The sequence below is a fragment of the Rhinolophus sinicus genome, chromosome 12 (genome assembly GCF_057876585.1).
Source record: "Rhinolophus sinicus isolate RSI-liver-muscle chromosome 12, RSI-T2T, whole genome shotgun sequence".
Classification (NCBI taxonomy): Eukaryota; Metazoa; Chordata; class Mammalia; order Chiroptera; family Rhinolophidae; genus Rhinolophus; species Rhinolophus sinicus.
In genome coordinates this window covers 35,054,727-35,076,849 of record NC_142512.1, presented here as the reverse complement: position 1 = coordinate 35,076,849, position 22,123 = coordinate 35,054,727, and the positions used below count along the sequence as shown (strand labels likewise).

The 22,123-nt window shown below is 43.6% G+C and overlaps 3 protein-coding genes across 19 annotated transcripts in view; 2 read left to right on the top strand and 1 right to left on the bottom strand.

The window, feature by feature from the left end:
- The first annotated feature begins 11 nt into the window (after positions 1-11).
- LOC109447035 (nucleoside diphosphate kinase A) lies at positions 12-6,631 on the top strand. The gene is made up of 5 exons (XM_019731001.3): positions 12-154; positions 1,559-1,688; positions 4,585-4,686; positions 5,741-5,853; positions 6,335-6,631. Exons 2-5 carry the CDS (start codon positions 1,563-1,565, stop codon positions 6,450-6,452), a joined length of 459 nt encoding a protein of 152 aa, XP_019586560.1. The 5' UTR covers positions 12-154; positions 1,559-1,562; the 3' UTR covers positions 6,453-6,631.
- Positions 6,632-9,502: 2,871 nt separating this feature from the next.
- LOC109447036 (nucleoside diphosphate kinase B) lies at positions 9,503-13,909 on the top strand. The gene is made up of 5 exons (XM_019731002.3): positions 9,503-9,659; positions 10,060-10,189; positions 11,127-11,228; positions 12,024-12,136; positions 13,653-13,909. The coding sequence occupies exons 2-5, from the start codon at positions 10,064-10,066 to the stop codon at positions 13,768-13,770; spliced, it is 459 nt and encodes a 152-aa protein (XP_019586561.1). The 5' UTR covers positions 9,503-9,659; positions 10,060-10,063; the 3' UTR covers positions 13,771-13,909.
- Positions 13,910-16,989: 3,080 nt separating this feature from the next.
- MBTD1 (mbt domain containing 1) overlaps positions 16,990-22,123 on the bottom strand; it is a 57,031-nt gene continuing 51,897 nt past the window's right edge. For all 17 annotated transcript variants that reach the window (XM_074320545.2, XM_074320543.2, XM_074320547.2 and 14 more), the window contains one exon: positions 16,990-20,186. In XM_074320545.2, coding sequence (XP_074176646.1) covers positions 20,068-20,186 — 119 coding nt within the window. In that variant the 3' untranslated portion in view covers positions 16,990-20,067. The remainder of the gene's footprint in view (positions 20,187-22,123) is intronic.

Genomic DNA, 22,123 nt, shown 5'->3' with positions numbered 1-22,123 from the left:
CACAGAGGAAGCGGGGCGGATGGTGTTCCGCAACTCCGCAGCCTGCCTGGGCAGAAGGGTTCCGCGCGAGCGAGTGCCAGGAACCACGTGGGACCAGGGAGTGTTTCCGGTGCCGGCGACAGCAGGCGCAGTAGTAGCTCAAGCAGCTGGAGGGGTGAGAAGATTTCGGGGTCCTAAGAGGAAAGGGGAGGGTAGTGGGGTCAGGGGAGCGGGGAGGTGAAGGGATCGTATGAGTTCCTATCTGAGAGGTGGCGAAGGGGACTGAATGGGAGGGAAGGACCGGGGAGCGCCACTCGACAGGTACAAACTTGTCAGCGCACGTCTCACGCCACGTGGACTCGCCTTTGTCCGTGGCTGCCTTTCCCATCTGGCCGCGACGACAGGGGTCGCGCCTTATTTGTAGCTGTCAAGTGCAGTGCTGGGCACGGAGTTGGCGCTCAGTATGGGCTTGCAGAATGAATGACAGCTGTGTGTCAGGGTGGCTGTGGAGGGACAATTATAGGGACTGTTTCTGGCTCTTTAGCCCCGTTTTCTCCTGGTGAATCCATGCTTGTCTCGAGCTTCCAGCGGGAGTTCTCCACTAATCCTAGAACTTGGTCTCTTTTTCTTGGAGGGTGATTACCAAAGATATTTGCTTTGCTCTTATTGACTGCTAGGCGCCAGGGACAGACACATCCCTGTATAATGGCAGCAGACCAGTGGGGAAACAGACACACAAACGTAAAATTCAAATATATTGTTACGGTTCTGAAATAGGTTAAAGTACAGGAAGATAGAGCCAGGAGGTAGACGCTCACAGAAGGTAGTGTCTTTCAAGGTGAGGGGTCTCCTGCTTTCTCATCTTGTGGTGGCAGAGCCGGTCTTTAGCCCAGTCATCTCTGTAAAAAGAAAGATCTGGAATAGATGTTTTCTAGGCTTCCTGCGTGATGTCCTGTATCATATTACTAATGGCTCTAATTCTCCCACAATCCACAGTTTATTGGTTAGAGTATTCATTACATCTAACGATGTAGCATAAATTGCGTAGGGTTGGGAAATCTGGATTTTGGCCCTCATTCTGGTGCTCTAGATCTGTTTCCTCATTTGTAAAATGATGGGGATTATAATAAAATAATCTGTAAAATTGCTTCCACTCCTAATACCATGGTATGTGTGGCAGTAGGTCAAACCACATTTCATACTGCCTTGTACCAGATGTCACTTTCACATTATCTGTGTAGTTTTTCTCATCTGGATAATTCAGAAAGACAATGTCTTTTTTTTTTTTTTAAATCCCTTACCTTAGTTCTTTCACAGTGTTGGGTATACAGTAGATGCTTGATAGAAGCTTATTAAATCAAATGGGGTAGAAATTATAACCCCTGCTTTTGGACTCCTCTCCACTCTGGAATATTCGTTCATACATGAAGAGACTGAGGAGGAATTGGGTTTTTACTGGAGAGACTTGGAGCTGACATGACAGATTTAAACCGGATTTATGGGGGTAATCTGCTTGAGAAAGATAATGACGTAGGTGGGATATTCAGCGCTGTTTCGTCCCCCACCTGTCTATCTCCAGGACCATGGCCAACACTGAGCGCACATTCATTGCCATCAAGCCCGATGGGGTCCAGCGCCAGCTCGTGGGAGAGATCATCAAGCGTTTTGAACAGAAGGGATTCCGCCTTGTTGCTATGAAATTCATGCAGGTAGTGGCTTTCATTGTTCCTACTCGTTTGTCTATTTTTCCGTCATATAAGGGGACATTGTAGGTTAGTGTCTCTGTTTCTCCCCTACCATCCTTTTTAGACTTCTCCATGTAGGGTGAACACAAATGTCTTGAAACCTGGAAACTCCTTGGTGGCCTAGCATCATGGCTAAGTCTTGGAACAAACCAAGTTATTTGGGACTTTAGGAAATAGCTTCCTGCTTCCTTTAGCAGAGTTCCACATTTACTGCAGTGCTGTGATTTTTTTTTTTTAATTTATTTATTTATTTATTTATTTATTTTTTTTTAGTGCTGTGATTTCTGATTCAAAGCTCTGAGCATGTTTGAGCTCTGCTCTTGAGCTCCTTGTGCAGATAATTTTAGAAAACTCTTCCCCCGCCCCACTTTGAGGAAAGTTGTTTTCACCAAGGAAATCTTTCCATCATCATTTACTACCCCCTTAGTGTCTAGCATATATTTGGCACTATCAGGGCGTGTGAGGGGAAACTGGTTTTGCTCTTGGGGAGGCCCACCTGAAATGGCAGAGAGTAGACACTCTTGAAAGACACCTACAAATCAATATTTCAAAAGTGCAAAGGATTGATTGGCCAAGAACTCTTCTTCAAACAAACCTGGGAAATGAGAATTTAAATTCTCAAAGCAAATACATTAGGGGACAATCTTTTTTCCTATTAAAAGAGTCAACTTTGGGGGCCTGCCCCGTGGCTCAGGTGGTTAGAGCTCCATGCTCCTAACTCCGAAGACTGCCGATTTGATTCCCACATGGGCCAGTGGGCTCTCAACCACAAGGTTGCCAGTTCAATTCCTCGAGTCCTGCAAGGGATGGTGGGCTCCGCCCCCTGCAACTAAGATTGAACACGGCACCGTGAGCTGAGCTGCCGCTGAGCTCCCAGATGGCTCAGTTGGTTGGAGCACGTCCTCTCAACCACAAGATTGCCGGTTTAGACTCCTGCAATGGATGGTGGGCTGTGCCCCCTGCAACTAGTAATGGCAACTGGACCTGGAGCTGAGCTGCGCCCTCCACAACTAAGACTGAAAGGACAACAACTTGAAGCTGAACAGCACCCTCTACAACTAAGATTGAAAGGACAACAACTTGACTTGGAAAGATGTCCTGGAAGTACACACTGTTCCCCAATAAAGTCCTGTTCCCCTTCCCCAATAAAGTCTTTAAAAAAAAAAAAAAGAGTCAACTTTGGACTCCTAGTGCATCTTAAATTTAGTTTGATTTACAATTTAGTTCCTATGTGATGCAGTTTAGAAAAACTGCTTTAATATTAAAGGGAGTAGACTGATGATAATGCTGAGGAGAGAGCATGTTGGAATGATTAGAGCCATGTGTTTTCTGAAGAATGAGTTAGAATCTGTCACGTTGCTTGGTGGTATGTGGGAACAAATTAAGTTTGCTAGAGAGCAAACCATCTGCTTAGTGATTCCAACTCAACTTCCAAAGCAATGTTTTCCAGAGAGTCTACATATTATGTTAGGTTGGAAGGTAAGGTGAAATGAAAGTATTGTTGACTGGGCATTTACCATGTGCTGGGCACATGTGTTTTCTCGTCTAGCCCTTATGACAACCCTGAGAGGTGCTTATTCCTATTCTCATGGTTGTTAGTGATGAGGAATCTGAGGCTTGGAGATGTGAAGTCATGTGCCTGAGGACACACAGTGAGGCAACGGGGATTTTAATCAGGTCTCCCTGACCCTACACGCTTACATTTTCTCCTTTCCACTGAGTTTCCTGACAAGAACATGGGCTTGGTGAAGAGTGGGAGGAGGGGTAGCTGTCATGAGTCTACAAAGTTATTTGAATCTGATGTGGAGGAAAGAGGCGAGGGAAAACTTGAGGTCACCCTCCCCTCAAAAAAAAAAAAAAAGCGCGGGATCTGTTTTGCAGACTCAAGATAATCAGAACCAACTAATAGAAATATGAGAGGGTTTTGGAAAGGGAAGATCAAGTCAGTGTGTGTTAGCAGACTACCACTATTAGTCTTCCATTGGGATTGAAAGGGCCAGTGAGCGTGAATTGCTAACGTGGAGTGATTTATATGGCTGTGTAATTTTACTTTGGCAAGTGACCATCAGTGAGGGCTGAATGTTAAGATGTTCTGGATGTGCTTTTCGACAGCAGATCTCCCCTTTTTTATATATCACTGAAGTGTGCACTATGTGTCATACAGTGTAGTCCTATGGACCTGAAAAAACTAAGGGACATTGGTAGACCCTGAAAAAGCGTATATGTAGTGGCAGAGAGAATACAGATGAGTGGAGTTGGAATTGCTAAGCAGATGGCTTGCCCTCTAGCAAACTTGATTTGTTCCCACATACTAGCCATGCAATGTGAGATATTATAACTCATTCTTCAGCAAAGTTATTTATTGCTAGGTGTCATGCACTTTTGGGTGGTCTGCAGATACATGTGAGAATCACCTGGTTATAACCCTGGGCCTTTGTCTTCTGAGTAAATGTGAAGTATCGCTGAGAAATGGCCTGGTTCAGTTTGCCGCTCACCAAACGCCGAGACCACTTCGCTGACTTCCCCCTAACATTTTAGTTGAGTCTCGCTCTGGGAATGGAAATTCATTGCACTGTTAGATTTTCTGTCTAAAATGAGATGGCTGGATTTGATGCTGATGTCCTGTGGTTTTATTCTGATCCGTCAAGACCAATAGGGGGAAAATTGGTACAAAGCTGAAGCACTTTCAGTCATGGTCACTGCCCCCCATGGTAGTGGTGAGAATGGATTGGGTTATAACAGAATCAGTGAGCTGAGAGCTCATGTTTTAAACAGCTGGATAGGTGAGTGGGAAATAACCAGATTGCTGGTTCTTAGATCGTTTTTGGAGCCAATTCTCATTCCGTATCTTGTGGAACAGGCTTCTCCAGACCTTCTCAAGGAACACTACATTGACCTGAAGGACCGCCCATTCTTTGCCGGCCTGGTGAAATACATGCATTCAGGCCCAGTGGTTGCCATGGTGAGTATGCATGTGCGGGATGTTGATGTGAATGACTCAGTTGGGAGGGAAGAGTAAGTGTCGTGATTCCTGCTTCTGATGCCAGGTCCTCAGTGATGCAGAGGACTGGGGCTGGGAGGATTGGACAATGAGGATATGAGTCAGGTCCCTGACCCGCTAAAGACAAGATACATTTGCTTGCTGAACTGAAGACTCACAGCTGGGAGAGATCAGGACGGGTTTGCCTGATTGTAAGCTTCTGGAGGGCAGGACTTACTACAGTAATTCTCAAGTGTGTATTGGTTGTCATCATTCTGCCAGGCTCTTTTCTAGACACGGGGGATACAGTCATGAATGAGAGAAAATAGGTACCTGTTTTCATAGCTTTCCTTGCCTACACATTTTGAAAGGGGTGGATGGACAGATAATGAAGAAATATATATATATATATATATATATATATATATATATATATATGTATGTATATGGCTAATGACTAGTGATATGCACAGAAATGGAATAGGATTATGTGAGCGCAAGTGACCACTTTAAATTGGGGGTCAAGAAACATGACTTTCAAGCTGAGATCTGAATGAGAAGGAGTCGGCCTCATACAAAATCACAGTGAAGAGCATTCTCAGCCACGAAAATAGCATGTGCAAAGACCTGGTGGTGGAGACTTTTGGAAGTACAGAAAGAGGTTGGAGTGGCTGAAGCCTGCTGGGTGAAAGAGATGGTTGGATGAGGTAAGTTCAGAGGCACAGACAGGGGCTGGATCATGTAGACTTGTATTGGCCATGAACTTCATGAGTGCTATGAAGTTTTACACTTGGCATTTAAAAAGGCCAGCCACTCTGGCTGCTGTGTCAAGAATGGATTATAGGAAGGCAAAAGTAGGGACAGGGAGACCAGTATTCTCAGTCCTGGAACAAGTAGATGCTCCATAAATATTTGCTCAGTGAATGAATGTCATCTTAAGGGGCCGGTTACTTTTTTTTTTTTTAATTAATAGTTATCAGATTTTTCTGCTGAGATTGGTTTTCTTCCTTGACCATATCTTCTTTTGTCCTTGGAGGTGTGGGAGGGGCTGAATGTTGTGAAGACAGGCCGAGTGATGCTTGGGGAGACCAATCCAGCAGACTCTAAACCTGGGACCATCCGAGGGGACTTTTGCATCCAAGTTGGCAGGTGGGAGTTGGTGCTTTTTACTCTTTTCCAAAATATGACTTAGGTGCCATAAGAATTTGGGTTCCTGTGCTTGGGGATGGACATGATACCATATGCAGATCAATTTTAAATCAGTTCATTGTTTTTCTCTCTTAGTTAATATTTGGCTTTGCAGGCTCTTTGCCTTTGATTGTCAACATTACTGTGGTTATGCCTCTGTAAAGAGGGTAGAACCTGGTACAACACACTTTGCTGGCTAAAGCCCTTTCCAAAGGCTGTTTGCATGAGTGTTGCTAGAGGGTGGGATATGAGAGGACATTCTTCATCCTACATCAACGGCAGTCATGGGTTTTTCTTTTGACGCAAACTAATGACATGGAGCTTTGTTTTTTTCCCTACTGCAGTGGCTATAGGCTTTCTGGCAATGGGAGTGTGTGGGGGGGCTTCTGGGCAATTAAACCCTTCTGGTCTTGGTAATGTGGGCATCTCTTTCCCCATCCAGGAACATTATCCATGGCAGTGATTCCGTGGAGAGTGCGGAGAAGGAGATTGGCTTGTGGTTTCAGCCTGAAGAGCTGGTAGATTACAAGAGCTACGCTCAGAACTGGATCTACGAGTGACGTGAAGGCAGCCTACACTCCATTTTTCTCTCCCTCCCACGGCAGGGGACCAGGCTGTACAAATCTAGTTATTTCTGAGAACCTCCTTATAACCTGGAGGGACACTCTTGGAGGTGTGAGTGCTCCCTGAACAGTGTTATGTGATACCACCAGATTAAAATGTTTCATCCCAACTAGGATACATCGAGTTGGTTACTTTGTGTTGCTGTATTGCTTTGTATTCTTTTTTTTCTTTTTCATGTACTCTGGCTAATCTGAGCTAATACAGTATAAAAACAGTGGTACCTCAGTTTTTGAATGTCTCCGTTGACAAAACATTTCGGTTTACGAACGCCATAAATTTTATGGATCTATGGTATCATTAGATAGTAAAATTCATGCTAAATTTGCAGTTTTAGGGATTGATTTTAAAGGTCTGGAATGGATTAATCCATTTTGCATTACTTTCTATGGGGAAACCGTGCCTTGGTTTCGAATGTTTCAGAACTCGGTCTTCCAGAACGGATTACATTAGAAAACCGAGGTACCACTGTACTATCTAAATTATTTATATTGGCCTGACAGATCACACATACACACACACAAAATTTTTGCCTATCCCTCTTCCCCCCTGCATCCAATCCACTCTTGGCACTGAGACTGTCAACACGCTTCTACCAAGGATTTGCTAGTTTGTGTGGGGGAGGAAGAGACTTTCCTCTACCCTCAAGTTTCTTCTGGCTGGTCTAATAATCAAATAAGCATGAGACAGGTTAGCGAGAGAAAATAACCAAATTTAATTACATGTGTATGGGAACCCCACATACATAAGACAGTCAGACTCCACATGCATGAGAGATTCAAAGACAGAAAGGGAAAATGGGTATATATGACATTCTGAGCTAGGGATGCGGTAAGCTGCCTTGGGGCATCAGAGGGTCATTGCAGGGGGAGCCCATGTTCATTCAGGATTACTTGTTTGCCATGTAGGTCAAAAGAGGTTATTTCTGACAATCTCTTTTTTTCTTTTTTAAAGATTTTATTGGGGAAGGGAAACAGGACTTTATTGGGGAACAGTGTGTATTTCCAGGCCTTTTTTTTTTCCCAAGTCAAGTTGTTGTCCTTTCAATCTTAGTTGTGGAGGGCACAGCTCAGCTCCAGGTCCAGTTGCCGTTTTCTAGTTGCAGGGGGCACAGCCCACCATCCCTTGCGGGAGTCGAACCGGCAACCTTGTGGTTGAGAGGATGCACCCCCATCAACTGAGCCATCCGGGAGCTCAGCTCAAGGTGCCGTGTTCAATCTTAGTTGCAGGGGGCGGAGCCCACCATCCCTTGCGGGACTCAAGGAATTGAACTGGCAACCTTGTGGTTGAGAGCCCACTGGCCCATGTGGGAATCAAACCTGCAGCCTTCGGAGTTAGGAGCATGGAGCTCTAACCGCCTGAGCCACCGGGCCGGCCCTGACAATCTCTTCTTACGGACAGGGCCCCTAACTGAAGTTCTAGATAGTCAAGGGAGGGGCATAAGTTTCTCTCGAGCCTGCCACTAAAGTTGCCTCTATCTCAGAACAATCCACATACCACAGAGGCACGCACATCTTGTGATAACTCGTTCTGAACCCTCGTAGTTGCCAAGACTGTCCTTGGCACAGAGGATTCCCTGGAAGTAAAAGGTACCCCTTCTATCCTTGAGAAGGTCTCAGGGGCTCTGTGGATGGGGGGGGGAATGGGAGAAGTTGTAACTAGAAACAGAAAAGCTATGTGGATAGTGGGCCTGGGTCCCTGGGATTGCCTCAAAAGAAGGAGAAATCTAAGTAGCTTTGATTTGTTAGGATGTTGATTTGGTTGCTTTAACAGAGACAAGATGGAAATTTGCTTATCTTTTACTTAAAAATCCAAGCTGGAGTTCTAGTGTAGAGCACTGACTATAGTTAACAGCACTAGATTGTTTACCTGACGTTTTCTAAGAGGGTAGATTGTAAGTGTTCTGACCTTCCCCCACCCCCAAAGGAAAGAAAATGGTAGCTGTGAAGTGATGGGTATCTTAATTACCTTGGTTGTGGTGATCATTTCACAATATATATCAAAACATCAAGTTGTATACCTTAAATATACATATACGTTTTTTTCAATTATACGTGAATAAACCTGAAAAAAATAAAAAGGCCAAGCAGGTGGGTAAGGAGGGCTGGTGATGGTGGTTAAGGCTCTGACCCTGGAGGTTGTCCAGGGATTCAGATGGTTCACCATCTCTGTGCCCATTTCTGCAAGTTGGGAAGGGAAGTGGAAGCTTACTCCTTCCTTTTAAGGGTACAACCCTGTATTTACCACCTTCACTTGCCCTCACATCTGTGGCCAGAACTTAGTCATTGGCTGTATCTAGTTGCAAGAGAAAGTGGAAAATATTATCTTTATCTGGGTAACGTTGTGCCTCGATAAAACTCAGGAGTTCTGTGAGAAGGGAGAAAGAGACTAGCTACTGGGGGACAACTATTGATTTTACCACAAACTTCAGCAGGTTTTCTCTCGTTTTTTCTCCGTGTTCATCTGGCCTTGGTAGAGGCAACAGATGGGAGGGACTGCTCGGGAGGAGGCAGAGGATGAGAGGTGAGGTGGGGCTACCGTTATGTTTTTTCAGCTTTATTGAGGTGTAATTGACAACATTTAAACATATTTAAAATGTACATGATGTTTTGATATATGTACACATTGCGAAAGGATTCCTCCACATCGTGTGCTACCTTTTTGGGGGCAGCTGAAGGGTAGATGCATTTCTGTTTCACACGAAGTATGGCCTGTTTGGTGTGGGGGTGAGATAGGTTTCACAGGTAGGAAGGGGAGGAAAGAAAGCTCAATTCTGGGTGGATGGTGGAAGCAGATGGTATTGACCGGAAACAAAACCTCAAGACCAGGAGCAGGTTTTCGTGCGTGTGTATGTGTTTGTGGGAGACAGGAAGACAGGAGTTGGATGTGCCTAGTTTTACTTGTGGGACATACAGGTGGAGAAGAAATCACTTCCTGCCCCAGGAGCCCTCACTTGCGGCCCCAGCAAACCTGGGGCGTGGACAGAGGCGTCCGGCTGCGTTCGGCCTCGCGGGTTGGGCGGCGCGGACCTGGGGGTGTGGCCGCCGCTCGCCCCTCCTTCGCAGGCGACTCCCGGTTCCCGGTGGTCGCTGCAGGTCTCCGCTCCGGTCCCGCAACACAGCCACTGCCCGCCCGCCAGCATCTCGGTAAGGCGACGGGGGCGCTTTCCCATTCCCACTGCCGAACCCCCCTCACCCTCTCCTTTCGCGTCGGGCGGGTCCCAGTCTGCAGGCGCCCCTCGTTCCCGCAGGCCCCCCTCGTTCCCGCAGGCCCCCCTCGTTCTCGCAGGCCTCTGCGCCGAGTCCGAGCGGGACCCCCAGACTCTGCGCCCCTGGGGACTCCTGCCAAGTCCCCTCAGGTCTTCAGAGGAGCTGCAGACCCGGGCAGGGCGGAGGCGTCCGGGAAGCCACGTGTCGCGCGGCGGCTGGGGCTGGTGCGCCCGCGGAGGGGCAGGCGGGGCGGCCCGGGCGGGCGCGCGCTCACGTGGGCTCCCGGGCTCGAAGCCCGGCCCGGCCGCCGGGCCCTAACCTTACCGCTCACCCTCAGGACCATGGCCAACACGGAGCGCACCTTCATCGCCATCAAGCCGGACGGCGTGCAGCGCGGCCTGGTGGGCGACATCATCAAGCGCTTCGAGCAGAAGGGGTTCCGCCTCGTGGCCATGAAGTTTCTTCGGGTACGCGCCCTCCTCCCCTTCCCCCTCAGTAGCTCGGTCGCAGGGGTTTTTCCGTCCCGGCAGCGGCTTGTCAGCGTCTCTTTTCTGGTCGGAGTCCCCGTTTGCTTGCTAATTTCGTCCACGCGGGAATCCCTTTGCCCTCTGCCCTCTACCCTCTGCCCTGCCGCCCGCTGGCCCTTTCCCGAGGCCCTGGAACACAGACGCCCTTGGGAAGGTTGACCGGAGGTAACGTGACTCCTGCTCCGGGCCGGTTTCCGTCCGTGGGCTGCGCTGCCGGGAGGGAAGAAAGCCTGCGCCCAGCGCCCTCCCCTGGCCCACGTAGGTCGACCTCTGCCCCAAACGGAGGCTTGGAATCCTGTTGTGCTTTAGCTCGCAACGCCGAGATGATTGAGGTTTTAGGTGGGGCGTCCCTTCCTGTGCAGGCTCCCTTTGCCCTAGGGCAGTAGTTGTGTTTCCGCATTAAATTTGGGCACACAGATGTGGACATTCAGGGATAAGTATCTAAGTACTGAAATTTTAACCAAGCTCATCAGTGAGGCGGAGAAAGTTTAAACGGCCATCGTGAAGGGTCAGAGGAGTCGGATATGACCTCCATGTGGCATATTTCTTTCATTTGCAGCCAGCACTCACCTCCCTAAATCTAGATCCTCAAGCCACCTATTTTAAGGATTATAACATACATATCATAACATCCATAACATCATTGACAGGAGGGAGTCTTCATGATCAGAACAGTATTTCTGCTAAAATAGGGTCAGTTTCATGGTTTGGATTTTTTGTTTTATATATATATATATACACCTTATGAATGTGAGCTAAAATACTAAATTGAACTTTAGAGAATCTACCATGTTAATGGGAGGGTCTGAGAAGGAGTGGAGCCATATTTGAGTCTTGCCAGTGTGCTTCCTAATTGATACCTTCCCTTCACTGCCAGGCCTCCGAGGAACTCCTGAAGCAGCACTACATTGATCTCAAAGACCGGCCATTCTACCCGGGGCTGGTGAAGTACATGAACTCAGGGCCTGTCGTGGCCATGGTAAGGGCTTGTGGAGGAGGAGGGGACGGGGAACCAAGGGCAGTGAGGGCTCCCATGTAACTGGGCTTGCTCAATGCCTGCTTGTCCCCTTTTTAGACATCTTCCCCATGCGACTCCAAATTCCTCAAATTCCTTGTTTTACTAATGGAGACTGCTGGAGTTTTTTAAGTTAGCAGAGCAGCTAGGAGCTTGGGACGGAAAAGGAAGGGGAATCAGAACTTAGAAAAAGTTCTCTGTAATCCTATGCTAGAAACAAAGCAGTCTTTTTCTTCCTGTGGCATTAATGTCCAATTGGGAGTGAAAAGAGAAGCAAGTGAGAGTACAGTTGGGTGGCACTGAAATTGTTGAGAAAGATGTACTTCCTGTTCTGCGAGGATGACCTTTTCTTTGTTTTTCCCTGGAATAAACTTTCCCCCTTTCATGTTCATCTTTGCTATCTCTTATGCTAAGAGTCTTCTGGTTTACCCTTCTCAGTGATCCTTTTCCGGTTCGATCACTTTCCTTGAAATTCATCACTATTTCTTCTGTGTCTGTGGCTGCATAAGGATTCTTCAGTGTTGTTTCTCTTCAGCTAGACTGGGAAGTCTCCAAGTTGGGTAGACTTTCTCTCTCTGTGCTAGCAATATGCTCGGGGAGGAGTAGGGAGTATTTTACATATCTACTATCTACTAGGGTTAGCAGAGACTCATGTCACCGATTGGTCTGATTGAGGTGTGCTTTTAGATAGGGGTAAATGTTTGTTCCCAATGGTCCTGAAAGGCAGATCTGATGCAATCCCTTTTCCCTACTGTCAAGGTGTGGGAGGGGCTGAATGTGGTGAAGACAGGGAGAATGATGCTTGGGGAGACCAATCCAGCCGATTCCAAGCCGGGCACCATTCGTGGGGACTTTTGCATTCAAGTTGGCAGGTAAGTCCTGATTGACACTTATGACTTTTCCTCAAAGCCATTCATTCATTCATTTCATTCATTCAAATTTTATTGGGGAATATTGGGGGACAGTGTGTTTCTCTAGGGCCCATCAGCTGCAAGTAGTTGTTCTTCAATCTAGTTGTGGACGGTGCAGCTCAGCTCCAAGTCCAGTCGCTGTTTGCAAATCTTTAGTTGCCCGGGGCGCAGCCCACTGTCCCATGTGGGAATTGAACCGGCAACCTCATTGTTGAGAGCTCACGCTCTAACCAACTGAGCCATCCGGCCACCCCTCCTCAAAGCCATTTAAATGGGGTATAAAACAAACATTTTTGGCATATCCCAATTTTAGAAAAATTTGAACTTTTAAGTTAGGTGGTAATTACCAATGAAAGCATTCAGTCTTAAGTAGCTACTTCCCTAGACTACTTCAAATTTTAACTAAGACATTTGCACAAAGGAGCTGCATGTGGTAGGTCATGTGTGACACAGTGGAAGCGTGGAGTATGGGGAAAAGAAGGGTTCTAGCTTTGTGCCTTTTGTGGCGCTATGTCCATGAGTCTGTCACTTAACCTTATTTTGGTACCCTCACCTATACAAAATCTGTACAAAAACTAGCGATGAGAATCAAATGGAGTAAAGGGATTGTCAGTAAGCATGAATGTCTAGGTTGGGCTTTGCAAATTAGTGTTGTAAGAAAATGCTCTTGATAATGAATGTATCACATCTAGTTTTGGTTTTGGTCTGGGTTGGTGTGGCTATTCCTGTATTTTTCAGAATTTGAGAAGGAATGTTTTGTGGCACAGCATTCTTGGGATATATGTACTGTTTTGAAAGAGGGTGGGGGACTTGGAAGCATAATAAAGTTGAACCCAGGGATTTTTTTTTTTTTTTTTTTAAGATTTTATTGGGGAAGGGGAGCAGGACTTTATTGGGGAACAGTGTGTACTTTCAGGCCCTTTTTCCAAGTCAAGTTGTTGTCCTTTCAATCTTAGTTGTGGAGGGCGCAGCTCAGCTCCAGGTCCAGTTACCCTTGCTAGTTGCAGGGGGCGCTGTCCACCATCCCTTGCAGGAGTTGAACCAGCAACCTTGTGGTTGAGAGGACGTGCTCCAACCAACTGAGCCATCTGGGAGCTCAGCGGCAGCTTAGCTCAAGGTGCTGTGTTCAATCTTAGTTGCAGGGGGCCAAGCCCACCATCCCTTGCGGGATTCCAGAAATCGAACTGGCAACCTTGTGGTTGAGAGCCCATTGGCCCATGTGGGAATCGAACTGGCAGCCTTCAGAGTTAGGAGCATGGAGCTCTAACTGCCTGAGCCACCGGGCCGCCCCCCCCCCCCCCCCGGGATGTTTTTGATTAAGTACTTTTATAGGAAAAGAGGAACTACTTTGGGGGTAATCTCCTGCTTCAAGTGGCAATTTGGCTGAAAAGGTCTGCAGAGGCTATACTTTGCCTTATACGTTAAACAGACTTTTGCACTTTGAAATGTGGTAACTAGCAATTTTTCTCTTTCTCAGGAACATCATTCACGGTAGTGATTCAGTAAAAAGTGCTGAGAGAGAAATCAGCCTATGGTTTAAGCCCGAAGAATTAGTTGACTACAAGTCTTGTGCTTTTGACTGGATCTATGAATAAGAGGTGGACACAGAGCATGTCTCCTTCAGCACCGCCTGGATGTGTCCCTGGATACAGCTGTTCATTCCACTGACTGGCAGCAGTAGGATCGATCTTTCTTTTCTAAAGCATATTTACCAATAAAGCCTTTGGAAACTGGGTGCAGCCTGCTGTGCTTTCTTGATACGAAGCTGGAAGAAGTGACTTGGTTCCTGGCTAGAGTAGTGTTCTTCAGAACTAATCCTGCTTATTATTATGGAAGAAGGATCTGATCCTTCTCGGCATCTGGGTGTACCGAGACGCTAGGTGGGAAAGGATTGAGGCTGAAGAGGGCCACATATGGCACTGGTTGTGTATCTAAGGAAACTAGTAAGGAAATCGTGAACATGATCAATGTCTCAACCTCTTTAGCTGTAGGAAGGTGTATTTTTGCACAAAGAATTTGTTGAAACTTGGTAGAAACAGACTGGTCGAGTCATCCAGATGGACATTTTTGTTGGCTACAAATTGAGCAAGTTATGTATGAGGAAGTGGAAGCCTGAAGTCTTCTGTAAAACGAGGGCAATAGCACTGCAGTGCAGGATTCCATGGAATGTGTATGAAGCAGTTACTTTAGTGCCTGGCCCACAGCAGGCTCACAAATACTCGACGCAACCCTACCGCCTTCTTCCTCTCTTCCCTGGGACATTTATTATGCCTGTTTTCTGGGCCTGAAGCAGTGAGTGTTTACGAAATTTACATTCTCTGCTTTTAAGATTAATTTTGCTGAATTGGCACAATTGTAAAATGATGCCAAATAGCACATATCACCTGGAGTCTGGCTTAGAAGCTGGAGAGTATAGAACTATGTGGATTTATGAATAGCTGTTTCTGTTAGGAAACTGGGGAAAGCGATGTGCCACTTCCATATGAGACTTAGTATTACATTTTTAGTGCATGCTGCTACAAGACAGTGACATACATTGTGAGCTTGGTATAAATGTGAGGATTCCAGTTTCAAGTCAATTGACAGTTCAACATTTTCTAAATTATTTTTAAGTTTAATCTCATGCTTATATATGGTACACACTTTCACCACAGTTAAGTCTTGATAAAAATTCCCGATCCTGGGGGGCAGGCCCGGGGATCGGCATGTTTATGTGTGCTCCCCCATTATCCTTATGTGCACTGGCTAAGGGACTGGGATTAACAGCAGCAGTTAAGTGAGGGCTTACTCTGGCCAGGCTGCTCTAAGAACTTCACATACATGAATTTAATCTTCACAACTCTTGGGAGGTCGGTACTAGTATCCCCATTTTGCAATTGAGGAAACAGCCACCTACATGACTAACAAGTGAAGGCATCAGACTCCATGCTCTTGTCCACTGTGCTTCACTATTCATACAGTTGTCCAAGTGACATGCCCAAGTCCTGCGTTTGGAAGGTTAAGTGAAGTCAAACAGAGTGGTGAGAGCTGAGAGGATTTGGATGTTAGGCCCTAACTTGGCAGAAGTGAATGAGAAAGGGTAAGACTGGTGAGACTTCAAGTACTGCCTCTGGAGGAAGGTTGGGTTTTTGGACCTAATATACCAGCTGGGTGTGTGAAGTGGGCAACTCAGTGCAGAACCTTTCATGCTTTCACTAAAACTTGTCTGAATACAGTACACGCGTTACTTAAAAAGTGCATTGCTTTTTACATTATTACCTGTTTGTTGTCAGCAGGCAAGCCCTAGTTTGGCCTGCTTGTGAGGCTTGGAATTCTTAATAGGCCAACAAGGGTTACCCTCACCTGGGTAGTAAGAGTCTATAAAAAGAAACAGTTTAACTGTTCTCCCTATCTCAGGAAGCTGGATAAACAACTTGTTTGGGAGAAACACTTGTTACTCTTTTTTTTTTTTTTTTTTTAAAAAGAACTTCTTACTTTTTTTTTTTTTTTAAGATTTTATTGGGGAAGGGGAACAGGACTTTATTGGGAACAGTGTGTACTTTCAGGACTTTTCTCCAAGTCAAGTTGTTGTCCTTTCAATCTTAGTTGTGGATGGTTCTGTTCAGCTTCAAGTTGTTGTTCTTTCAGTCTTAGTTGTGGAGGGCGCAGCTCAGCTCCAGGTCCAGTTGCCAGTTACTAGTTGCAGGGGGCGCTGCCCACCATTCCTTGTGGGAGTTGAACCGGCAACCTTGTGGCTGAGAGGATGCGCTCCAACCAACTGAGCCATTTGGGAGCTCAGCGGCAGCTCAGCTCAAGGTGCCGTGTTCAATCTTAGTTGCAGGGGGCAGAGCCCACCATCCCTTGCGGGACTCGAGGAATTGAACTGGCAACCTTGTGGTTGAGAGCCCACTGGCCCATGTGGGAATCGAACTGGCAGCCTTCGGAGTTAGGAGCATGGAGCTCTAACTGCCTGAGCCACCGGGCCAGCCCTGTTACTCTTAATATTCTGGGCATGAAGCACACTGGGAAACTAGTTTCCTAAGAGGCATGTAATGGTTTAAAGAGTATTTTATAATATGTATATATATATATATCTCAACACTCATGGAATAGTGAGAGCTAACCTGGGAATTCCAGCCTAATAGGGCAACTGTTCAAGCTATTAAGGTAGGAAAAAGCCGAAACTGGGTTCCATTTTTGTTTTCCTTGGAATGCACTGTATTTTCCTCAAGTGTGATAAAATTAAGCCCTGAAGAGACCTAATACACCTTATTACTATTTTACATCCATAAAATTCTCTAAAAACTGGTTTTGCAGTAAAAGTTTAATAATTTTCCAGAGTCAGTCATTGAAAGAAGGCATCTTTGCATCCCTTTTAATGTCAACAGCACCAACTGGTGGGACAATTTATTTACATCCTGTGAACTCTGCTGCTGGGGTTACTGGAGCAAAAAAAACCCCCCAAAGTACCCTAGCAAGCAAGCCAATCCTCAAACACCATGTTCGTTCTAGCTAATGTGATTTCAACACCCCATAAGGGGTTCATGTTCACCTCTGCTCGCACTGTGGTTTTTGCCTTTTCCCTCTGTCCATGAAACCCCGGCTCAAATGCAACCTTGTCCATACATGCCCTCCGCCCCCCATATTCTCTTACAGCTAGTAGTAAATTCTTATAGGCTTGCTTTACATTTTTACATTACAGATTTCTGTGAGGAAGAAACTGGTCCGACTTTCACAGGGGCTTGTGATTTGCTTATAGAAGTTACCTGATACTTTGAATAAATAAGGAAACTCCTCAAAGACCAAAGCATATTAAAGAATTGCTCAAAAAGAACTTAACTTTAACGTTTTATTTTGTGTAAAAAAGGGCAAATTTAGTGAATTATTTTCATCTTGTACACAAAGTTATAATTTTAATGCTTTTCACATCCATGCTGAAAATTTGCAATTTGGTAAAAATGAAAGAAACGTAAATTTCTCCGAAGGAATTTTTCACGCATTATATACACTTCCTGAGAAAGTTTCAAATACTTTCTCAACAATCACAAGTTTACCAAGAAAATAAAAGATTAAATTTGTACAGATATTGGTCTATATATCAAATACATACAGAAATGATGTAAAAACCTTATGCAGTTTACTTTGACCTCTGTCCTCAAAAGATTTGCCCAGGGACAGATGCTTTTCTTTTGTATAAATGACTGTGGCTTTATTTAAAATATGAAAATCAAAGGAAGAAACCCAGTTTAATCACAGTATTTTTAAAATCCCTTCCCAATAGTAAAGGATCATTACCAAATATATAGCACCATAATACAAATATTGATGGGAAAGGGTATTCACATCACGCAAAATTAATAATAATAAAAACAAACAAACACTGAAAACCCGTGTTAGTATCCGTAGAGTAAGAAGTTGATAACAGCTTTAGCTTTCCTCATACACAGCAAGGAAAAGGTTAAAGAGTTTAAACTACCAAAATCCCCAAATAATCCTAACAGGAAAAACAAAAACAAACCCAAGGTCAGCAGTACATTTTGAACCGTAAAAGATAACGGGGCTATTGAGTTGTACAATTGGAGTTATGGCTAATACATAAATCTCCTCTGCACTAACTTATTTTCTGTTCATTGGCAGTAGGAGTTAGAGTCTGAACAATGAAGAGGGCTTCAGATTGTGTTTAGACTGCAGAAGTCCTTACCAACCCTTAATGGTTGGTCATGGGACCAAGACAAACACTTCATGAATAGATTGGAGATTCGAAAACACCCAGAGCCTGGTTTTGCTCTAGAATTGGAAGCTTATAAAACCTGGCTACAAGTGAGCATTTCACAGAATTAATTACCAGGCTCCAAATCAAATGCCTCCGACTTATTCAGTTCCCCATAGAGCCCCTAAGCCCAACGTACTGGGAGAGCATGCCATAAAACTGGCTTCTTGTGCCCGTGTCATGGAATCAGAGTCCTGGGTTTAATTCACTAAGCCTGAGAATAAAGATTGTTGTAACTCTTGCTTTGGAAGTCTTTTAGGCTTTACGTTTATGGGAAGATCCTTAAAAGTTAAAGATTTGGGAAGTGTGAGGATGTCACATTTACAGTAGGTCCCTCTCAGTAAGGTTTAAGATAAATATCCAGTAATTTAACAGCTGAATTCACATATATTTGACACATGAGAATCAACTTGGCGTTGATATGATCTGCATTTATGCCCCTAAAGAGTTAGTATTAAGAAATGTTGACATGCGATTCCATACATTCTTACACTATAAAGTAACAAATTTTACTTCCAGTAGCAACTATAAAACCTTATGTTATTAACCCCTCTTGCATAGAATGAGGTAAACCTGTGCGTATTACCAATGCTATTATTCCCAAAAGTAGAGCAGTATTTTAGAAAATAAATTGCTGGTTTTTAACGTTCTATGCATTTTAAAATCCAAACAAAAATCTTACCTAAAATGGTCTCCTGGGGCTTTCCATTAACATTTTTAAAGCATTCCATAGGCTGAAGGACTGCAGAGTTTAATCATTTTGATTAATTTCTAATTAGCCCTACCTATATTCCAGAGGAGATGGTCAGTATTACCACTCTGAAGAGGCCAGGCTAAGACCCAGAAGCACTTCTAGAACAGATGCAATAATTCCTGAGAGTTTAGTTTATGAACCTCACTGGTAAATGCTAGAGCTCTCATTCAGTCACAACTCGGAAAGTTAGAAAATGCAGAGAGCAAACCTTTCACCAATTTACCTTTAGATCCTTTTTTGAAAGGAAGCCATGTGAATTTTAAAACAGGGAATGTTCAAAATGGTCCAAATCAGTTAATATTGTTATAACTAATTCTGAATACAAATAAAGACAAATCTTACTATATATATGGAATTTTAAGAAAATTAAATTATCTTCCAAATTAGTTTTCTAACAAATCCAGGATAGTTACAAGCAGAGCTGGAATGATTTTGAAATCTAAACTTATTTTGGCTTTAAACAACTGTGATTTTGATTCTTCTGGTAATACAGAACATCTGTTTTGGGGTGTGGTTATACCAAGTATTATCTAACAGATGGAGGGAGGTGGCAGAAAACTGAGCAGAATCCCTTTCATGGGGTAATTTTTTAGTAAGGAAAATGAAATAAACTTAGGACAATACTGCATTTTCCCCAACCCCTTAACATGTAGACTGACATCCTGTATATCTGTCAACCATTCCAGTTTAACACTTTAGTGTTAGGATATTTTAAATCATTTTTCAATTAAAGGAGAACATATAAAAGTATCCAGAGTTCTTCCAGTTTCATATAGAACTCCAAATAAATTTTCACAGAATGAAAAACATTTCTTTCTGTACATTTAAAATGGGCTGTAACAAAATGCCAACAAGCAGAATTAATTACCCTTCCATGATCTATGTGGTGACGAACCCTCCTCCTCGAGGGGGTTTCAGTTGCATATTTCTGCAGCAAAGGAAGCTGGATATGTGACTGGCCTAACTTCTAAAATCCCCCAAATCTCCCAACAGGTACCAAAAAGGTTCATTTGTAATGACAGTTCACTTGCGTTTACAACTATATCCTCCTTAAATCATTTCCTTCAATCCTGCTACCTAAACTTTAATCTTACCAAAAAAGTTAGAATTTCAGTTCTTGTTAACAATGCACATAAATTCAAACGTGGAAAATATTACAAAATTCTTTCAAAAGCTTCAAATACAACACAAAAATTGTCCATCTTTATAAATTGAAAAATTTCCCCCCACGACTAAAATAGTTTCCCCACCCACCTGAAAAATCTGGAACTGAAATTTTCTATGTTTAGCAAAATGTCCCAGTACAATAGCCCCGCTGTACAGCTGGATTGATTAGAAATCAGTCCTGTGTAAAAGTCGTCCCCGCCCACCCTCAGTTTCTGAGCCACCTCAGGGCTCTTGTTTAATGTAGAAGTTGGCAGAGCCATTGCTTTCCTGATCAGATGCTCCTTGGAGGAAATTATAATCCTCTCCATCTATCAACTCCTCCTTCAGCTGCAATGCAGTCACTGCATGAAAGAGAGAAATGTACGGGATGTTACTGAACCTTTCTGGAACAGTCAGATTGCTTTTAATTTTTAATCTCATGTTCCTCCAGCTTTACAATTAATAAGACTTTTTCATTTCTTCAGTAACTCTTAAAATTAACCCCCTGAAGTACAGCATTTAAGTAATTTTAATTTCCAAAGTATATTTTGAATTAAGGAAAGTTCCAAAACAGAACAATACTGCATATTGGACACTGAACAATAGACAACTTCAACAAAATATTCAAGGTATTAGATCACTAATTTGACTAGAATTAGAATTTTTGTTATGACTAAATATTCACTTTTGTGTCATTGTCTATACAAACAATGTATGGCTCTTAACTATAATATTTAGTAATACAATAAATATGACTTTAATACAATCTTATCTCCAAGGATTACCTTTATTAAAAAGACTCCCTTCAGAAGAAAATATATAAATCTGGTATCAAATATTATAAATAGAAATATCTATAATATAAATAGAATATGAATTATATAATTCACATGAATAAATCATATAATTCACATAAATAATCTATAATATACAATCAATAAATCTATAAATAAATAATATTAAAATTAAAATCATGAAAAACATGAGTAATCATTTGAGGTAAAATAAAAATTTACTGACATCAGCAATGTGAAAATCACTGATACAAAATGGTTAACATTACCAATGGGATCACTTAATAGTAGTTAAGCCGAGTTCTTATCTGACGACTTGCTTTTTAATGAAAACAAATCAACGATAGGCCTCAATTTACCAATAGGTTATGTTCTAATTGGTCTTTATTTCTACGGACAACTATTTTTCCGTTTCCAGTATTTTCAGTGGGGTTTAGGTTTCTGGGTAGCCACTCAAGTCATGCTAGTCAGAATTCCCAGTGACAGGAAGGCTCTTCCTTGTACCTGGTCAAGGATGAAGACAAAGAACTTTTCCTTTGCTGGGCCTAGCACTGGTCTTAGGCAGAAATTTTAGGTTGCTTAATTCTGAGATTTTTTCCTAACTCTTTTTATAAACCCCTCTTAAACTACTATTCCTCAACAAAATTATCTAGTCACTTCAGACTGCCCTAAATCCTTTCCCTGAGGCTTACCTTCCTATAGAAACCCCCCTTCCAAAAAATTACTTCTCTACTGTTTTAATGAAAATGAGCTCAGCTAGGTGTTAAAACTAGTCTTAAAAACAACCAAGGTCTCAGAGATGTGTTTAAGTTTTCTTAAAAAGTTATTGTTTAACCAAAATCGAGTTGGTAAAGTTTCAGATAATATAAAGAACAGGAGATGTTAGTATGTTAACATACTCACTAGAGTCTAATCCCCTGGTGAGCAATGCCAACTTTCTCCAATTGCTTCAGCACAGATCTGCTAAATCAGGGGTCACAAACTGTGCTCCCCCGCCCCAGCCTGTGCCCCAAAATGGGAATGGACTGGCTGTTAAGTGTGACTCACTGAAGTAACCAGTTTGCTTCTTGGATACATTGGCTCCAAATAAAAGGTAAAAATTTTGTTTCTTTCATTATGGATCTTCTCATTACAAGAGTGAGGGGATACATATAGGAGGTGTGAGCTAAAAATACAAAAAAATTACAGTAAAGGGCACATTGCCATTAATACCCCTGAAAATACTACCACCCTCATCCCACTCCCGCATCAAACATACTTATCCCATCATTCTTGCCACTTTCTGAAGCAGTTCTGGAAGTCCTCTTTCATGAGTGTCTTTAGTTGCGCTGTATGGCTGCCTTGATGTCCTGAAGTGATTCAAAACGTTTTCCTTTCATGGTCATTTTGACTTGGGGAAGAGCCAGAAGTCACATGGTGCCAGATCCGGTGAACAAGGTGGATGAGGACACACCGTAATGTTTTTATGTGACAGAAATTGCCATACCAGCAACGATGTGTGACAC

Coding starts and splice junctions, on each gene's coding strand:
- LOC109447035 (XM_019731001.3), top strand. CDS start 1,563: ATGGCCAACACTGAGCGCACATTCATTGCCATCAAGCCCGATGGGGTC. Junction 1,689..4,584: donor TTGCTATGAAATTCATGCAG/GTAGTGGCTTTC, acceptor CTTGTGGAACAG/GCTTCTCCAGACCTTCTCAA. Junction 4,687..5,740: donor CAGGCCCAGTGGTTGCCATG/GTGAGTATGCAT, acceptor TTGTCCTTGGAG/GTGTGGGAGGGGCTGAATGT.
- LOC109447036 (XM_019731002.3), top strand. CDS start 10,064: ATGGCCAACACGGAGCGCACCTTCATCGCCATCAAGCCGGACGGCGTG. Junction 10,190..11,126: donor TGGCCATGAAGTTTCTTCGG/GTACGCGCCCTC, acceptor CTTCACTGCCAG/GCCTCCGAGGAACTCCTGAA. Junction 11,229..12,023: donor CAGGGCCTGTCGTGGCCATG/GTAAGGGCTTGT, acceptor CCTACTGTCAAG/GTGTGGGAGGGGCTGAATGT.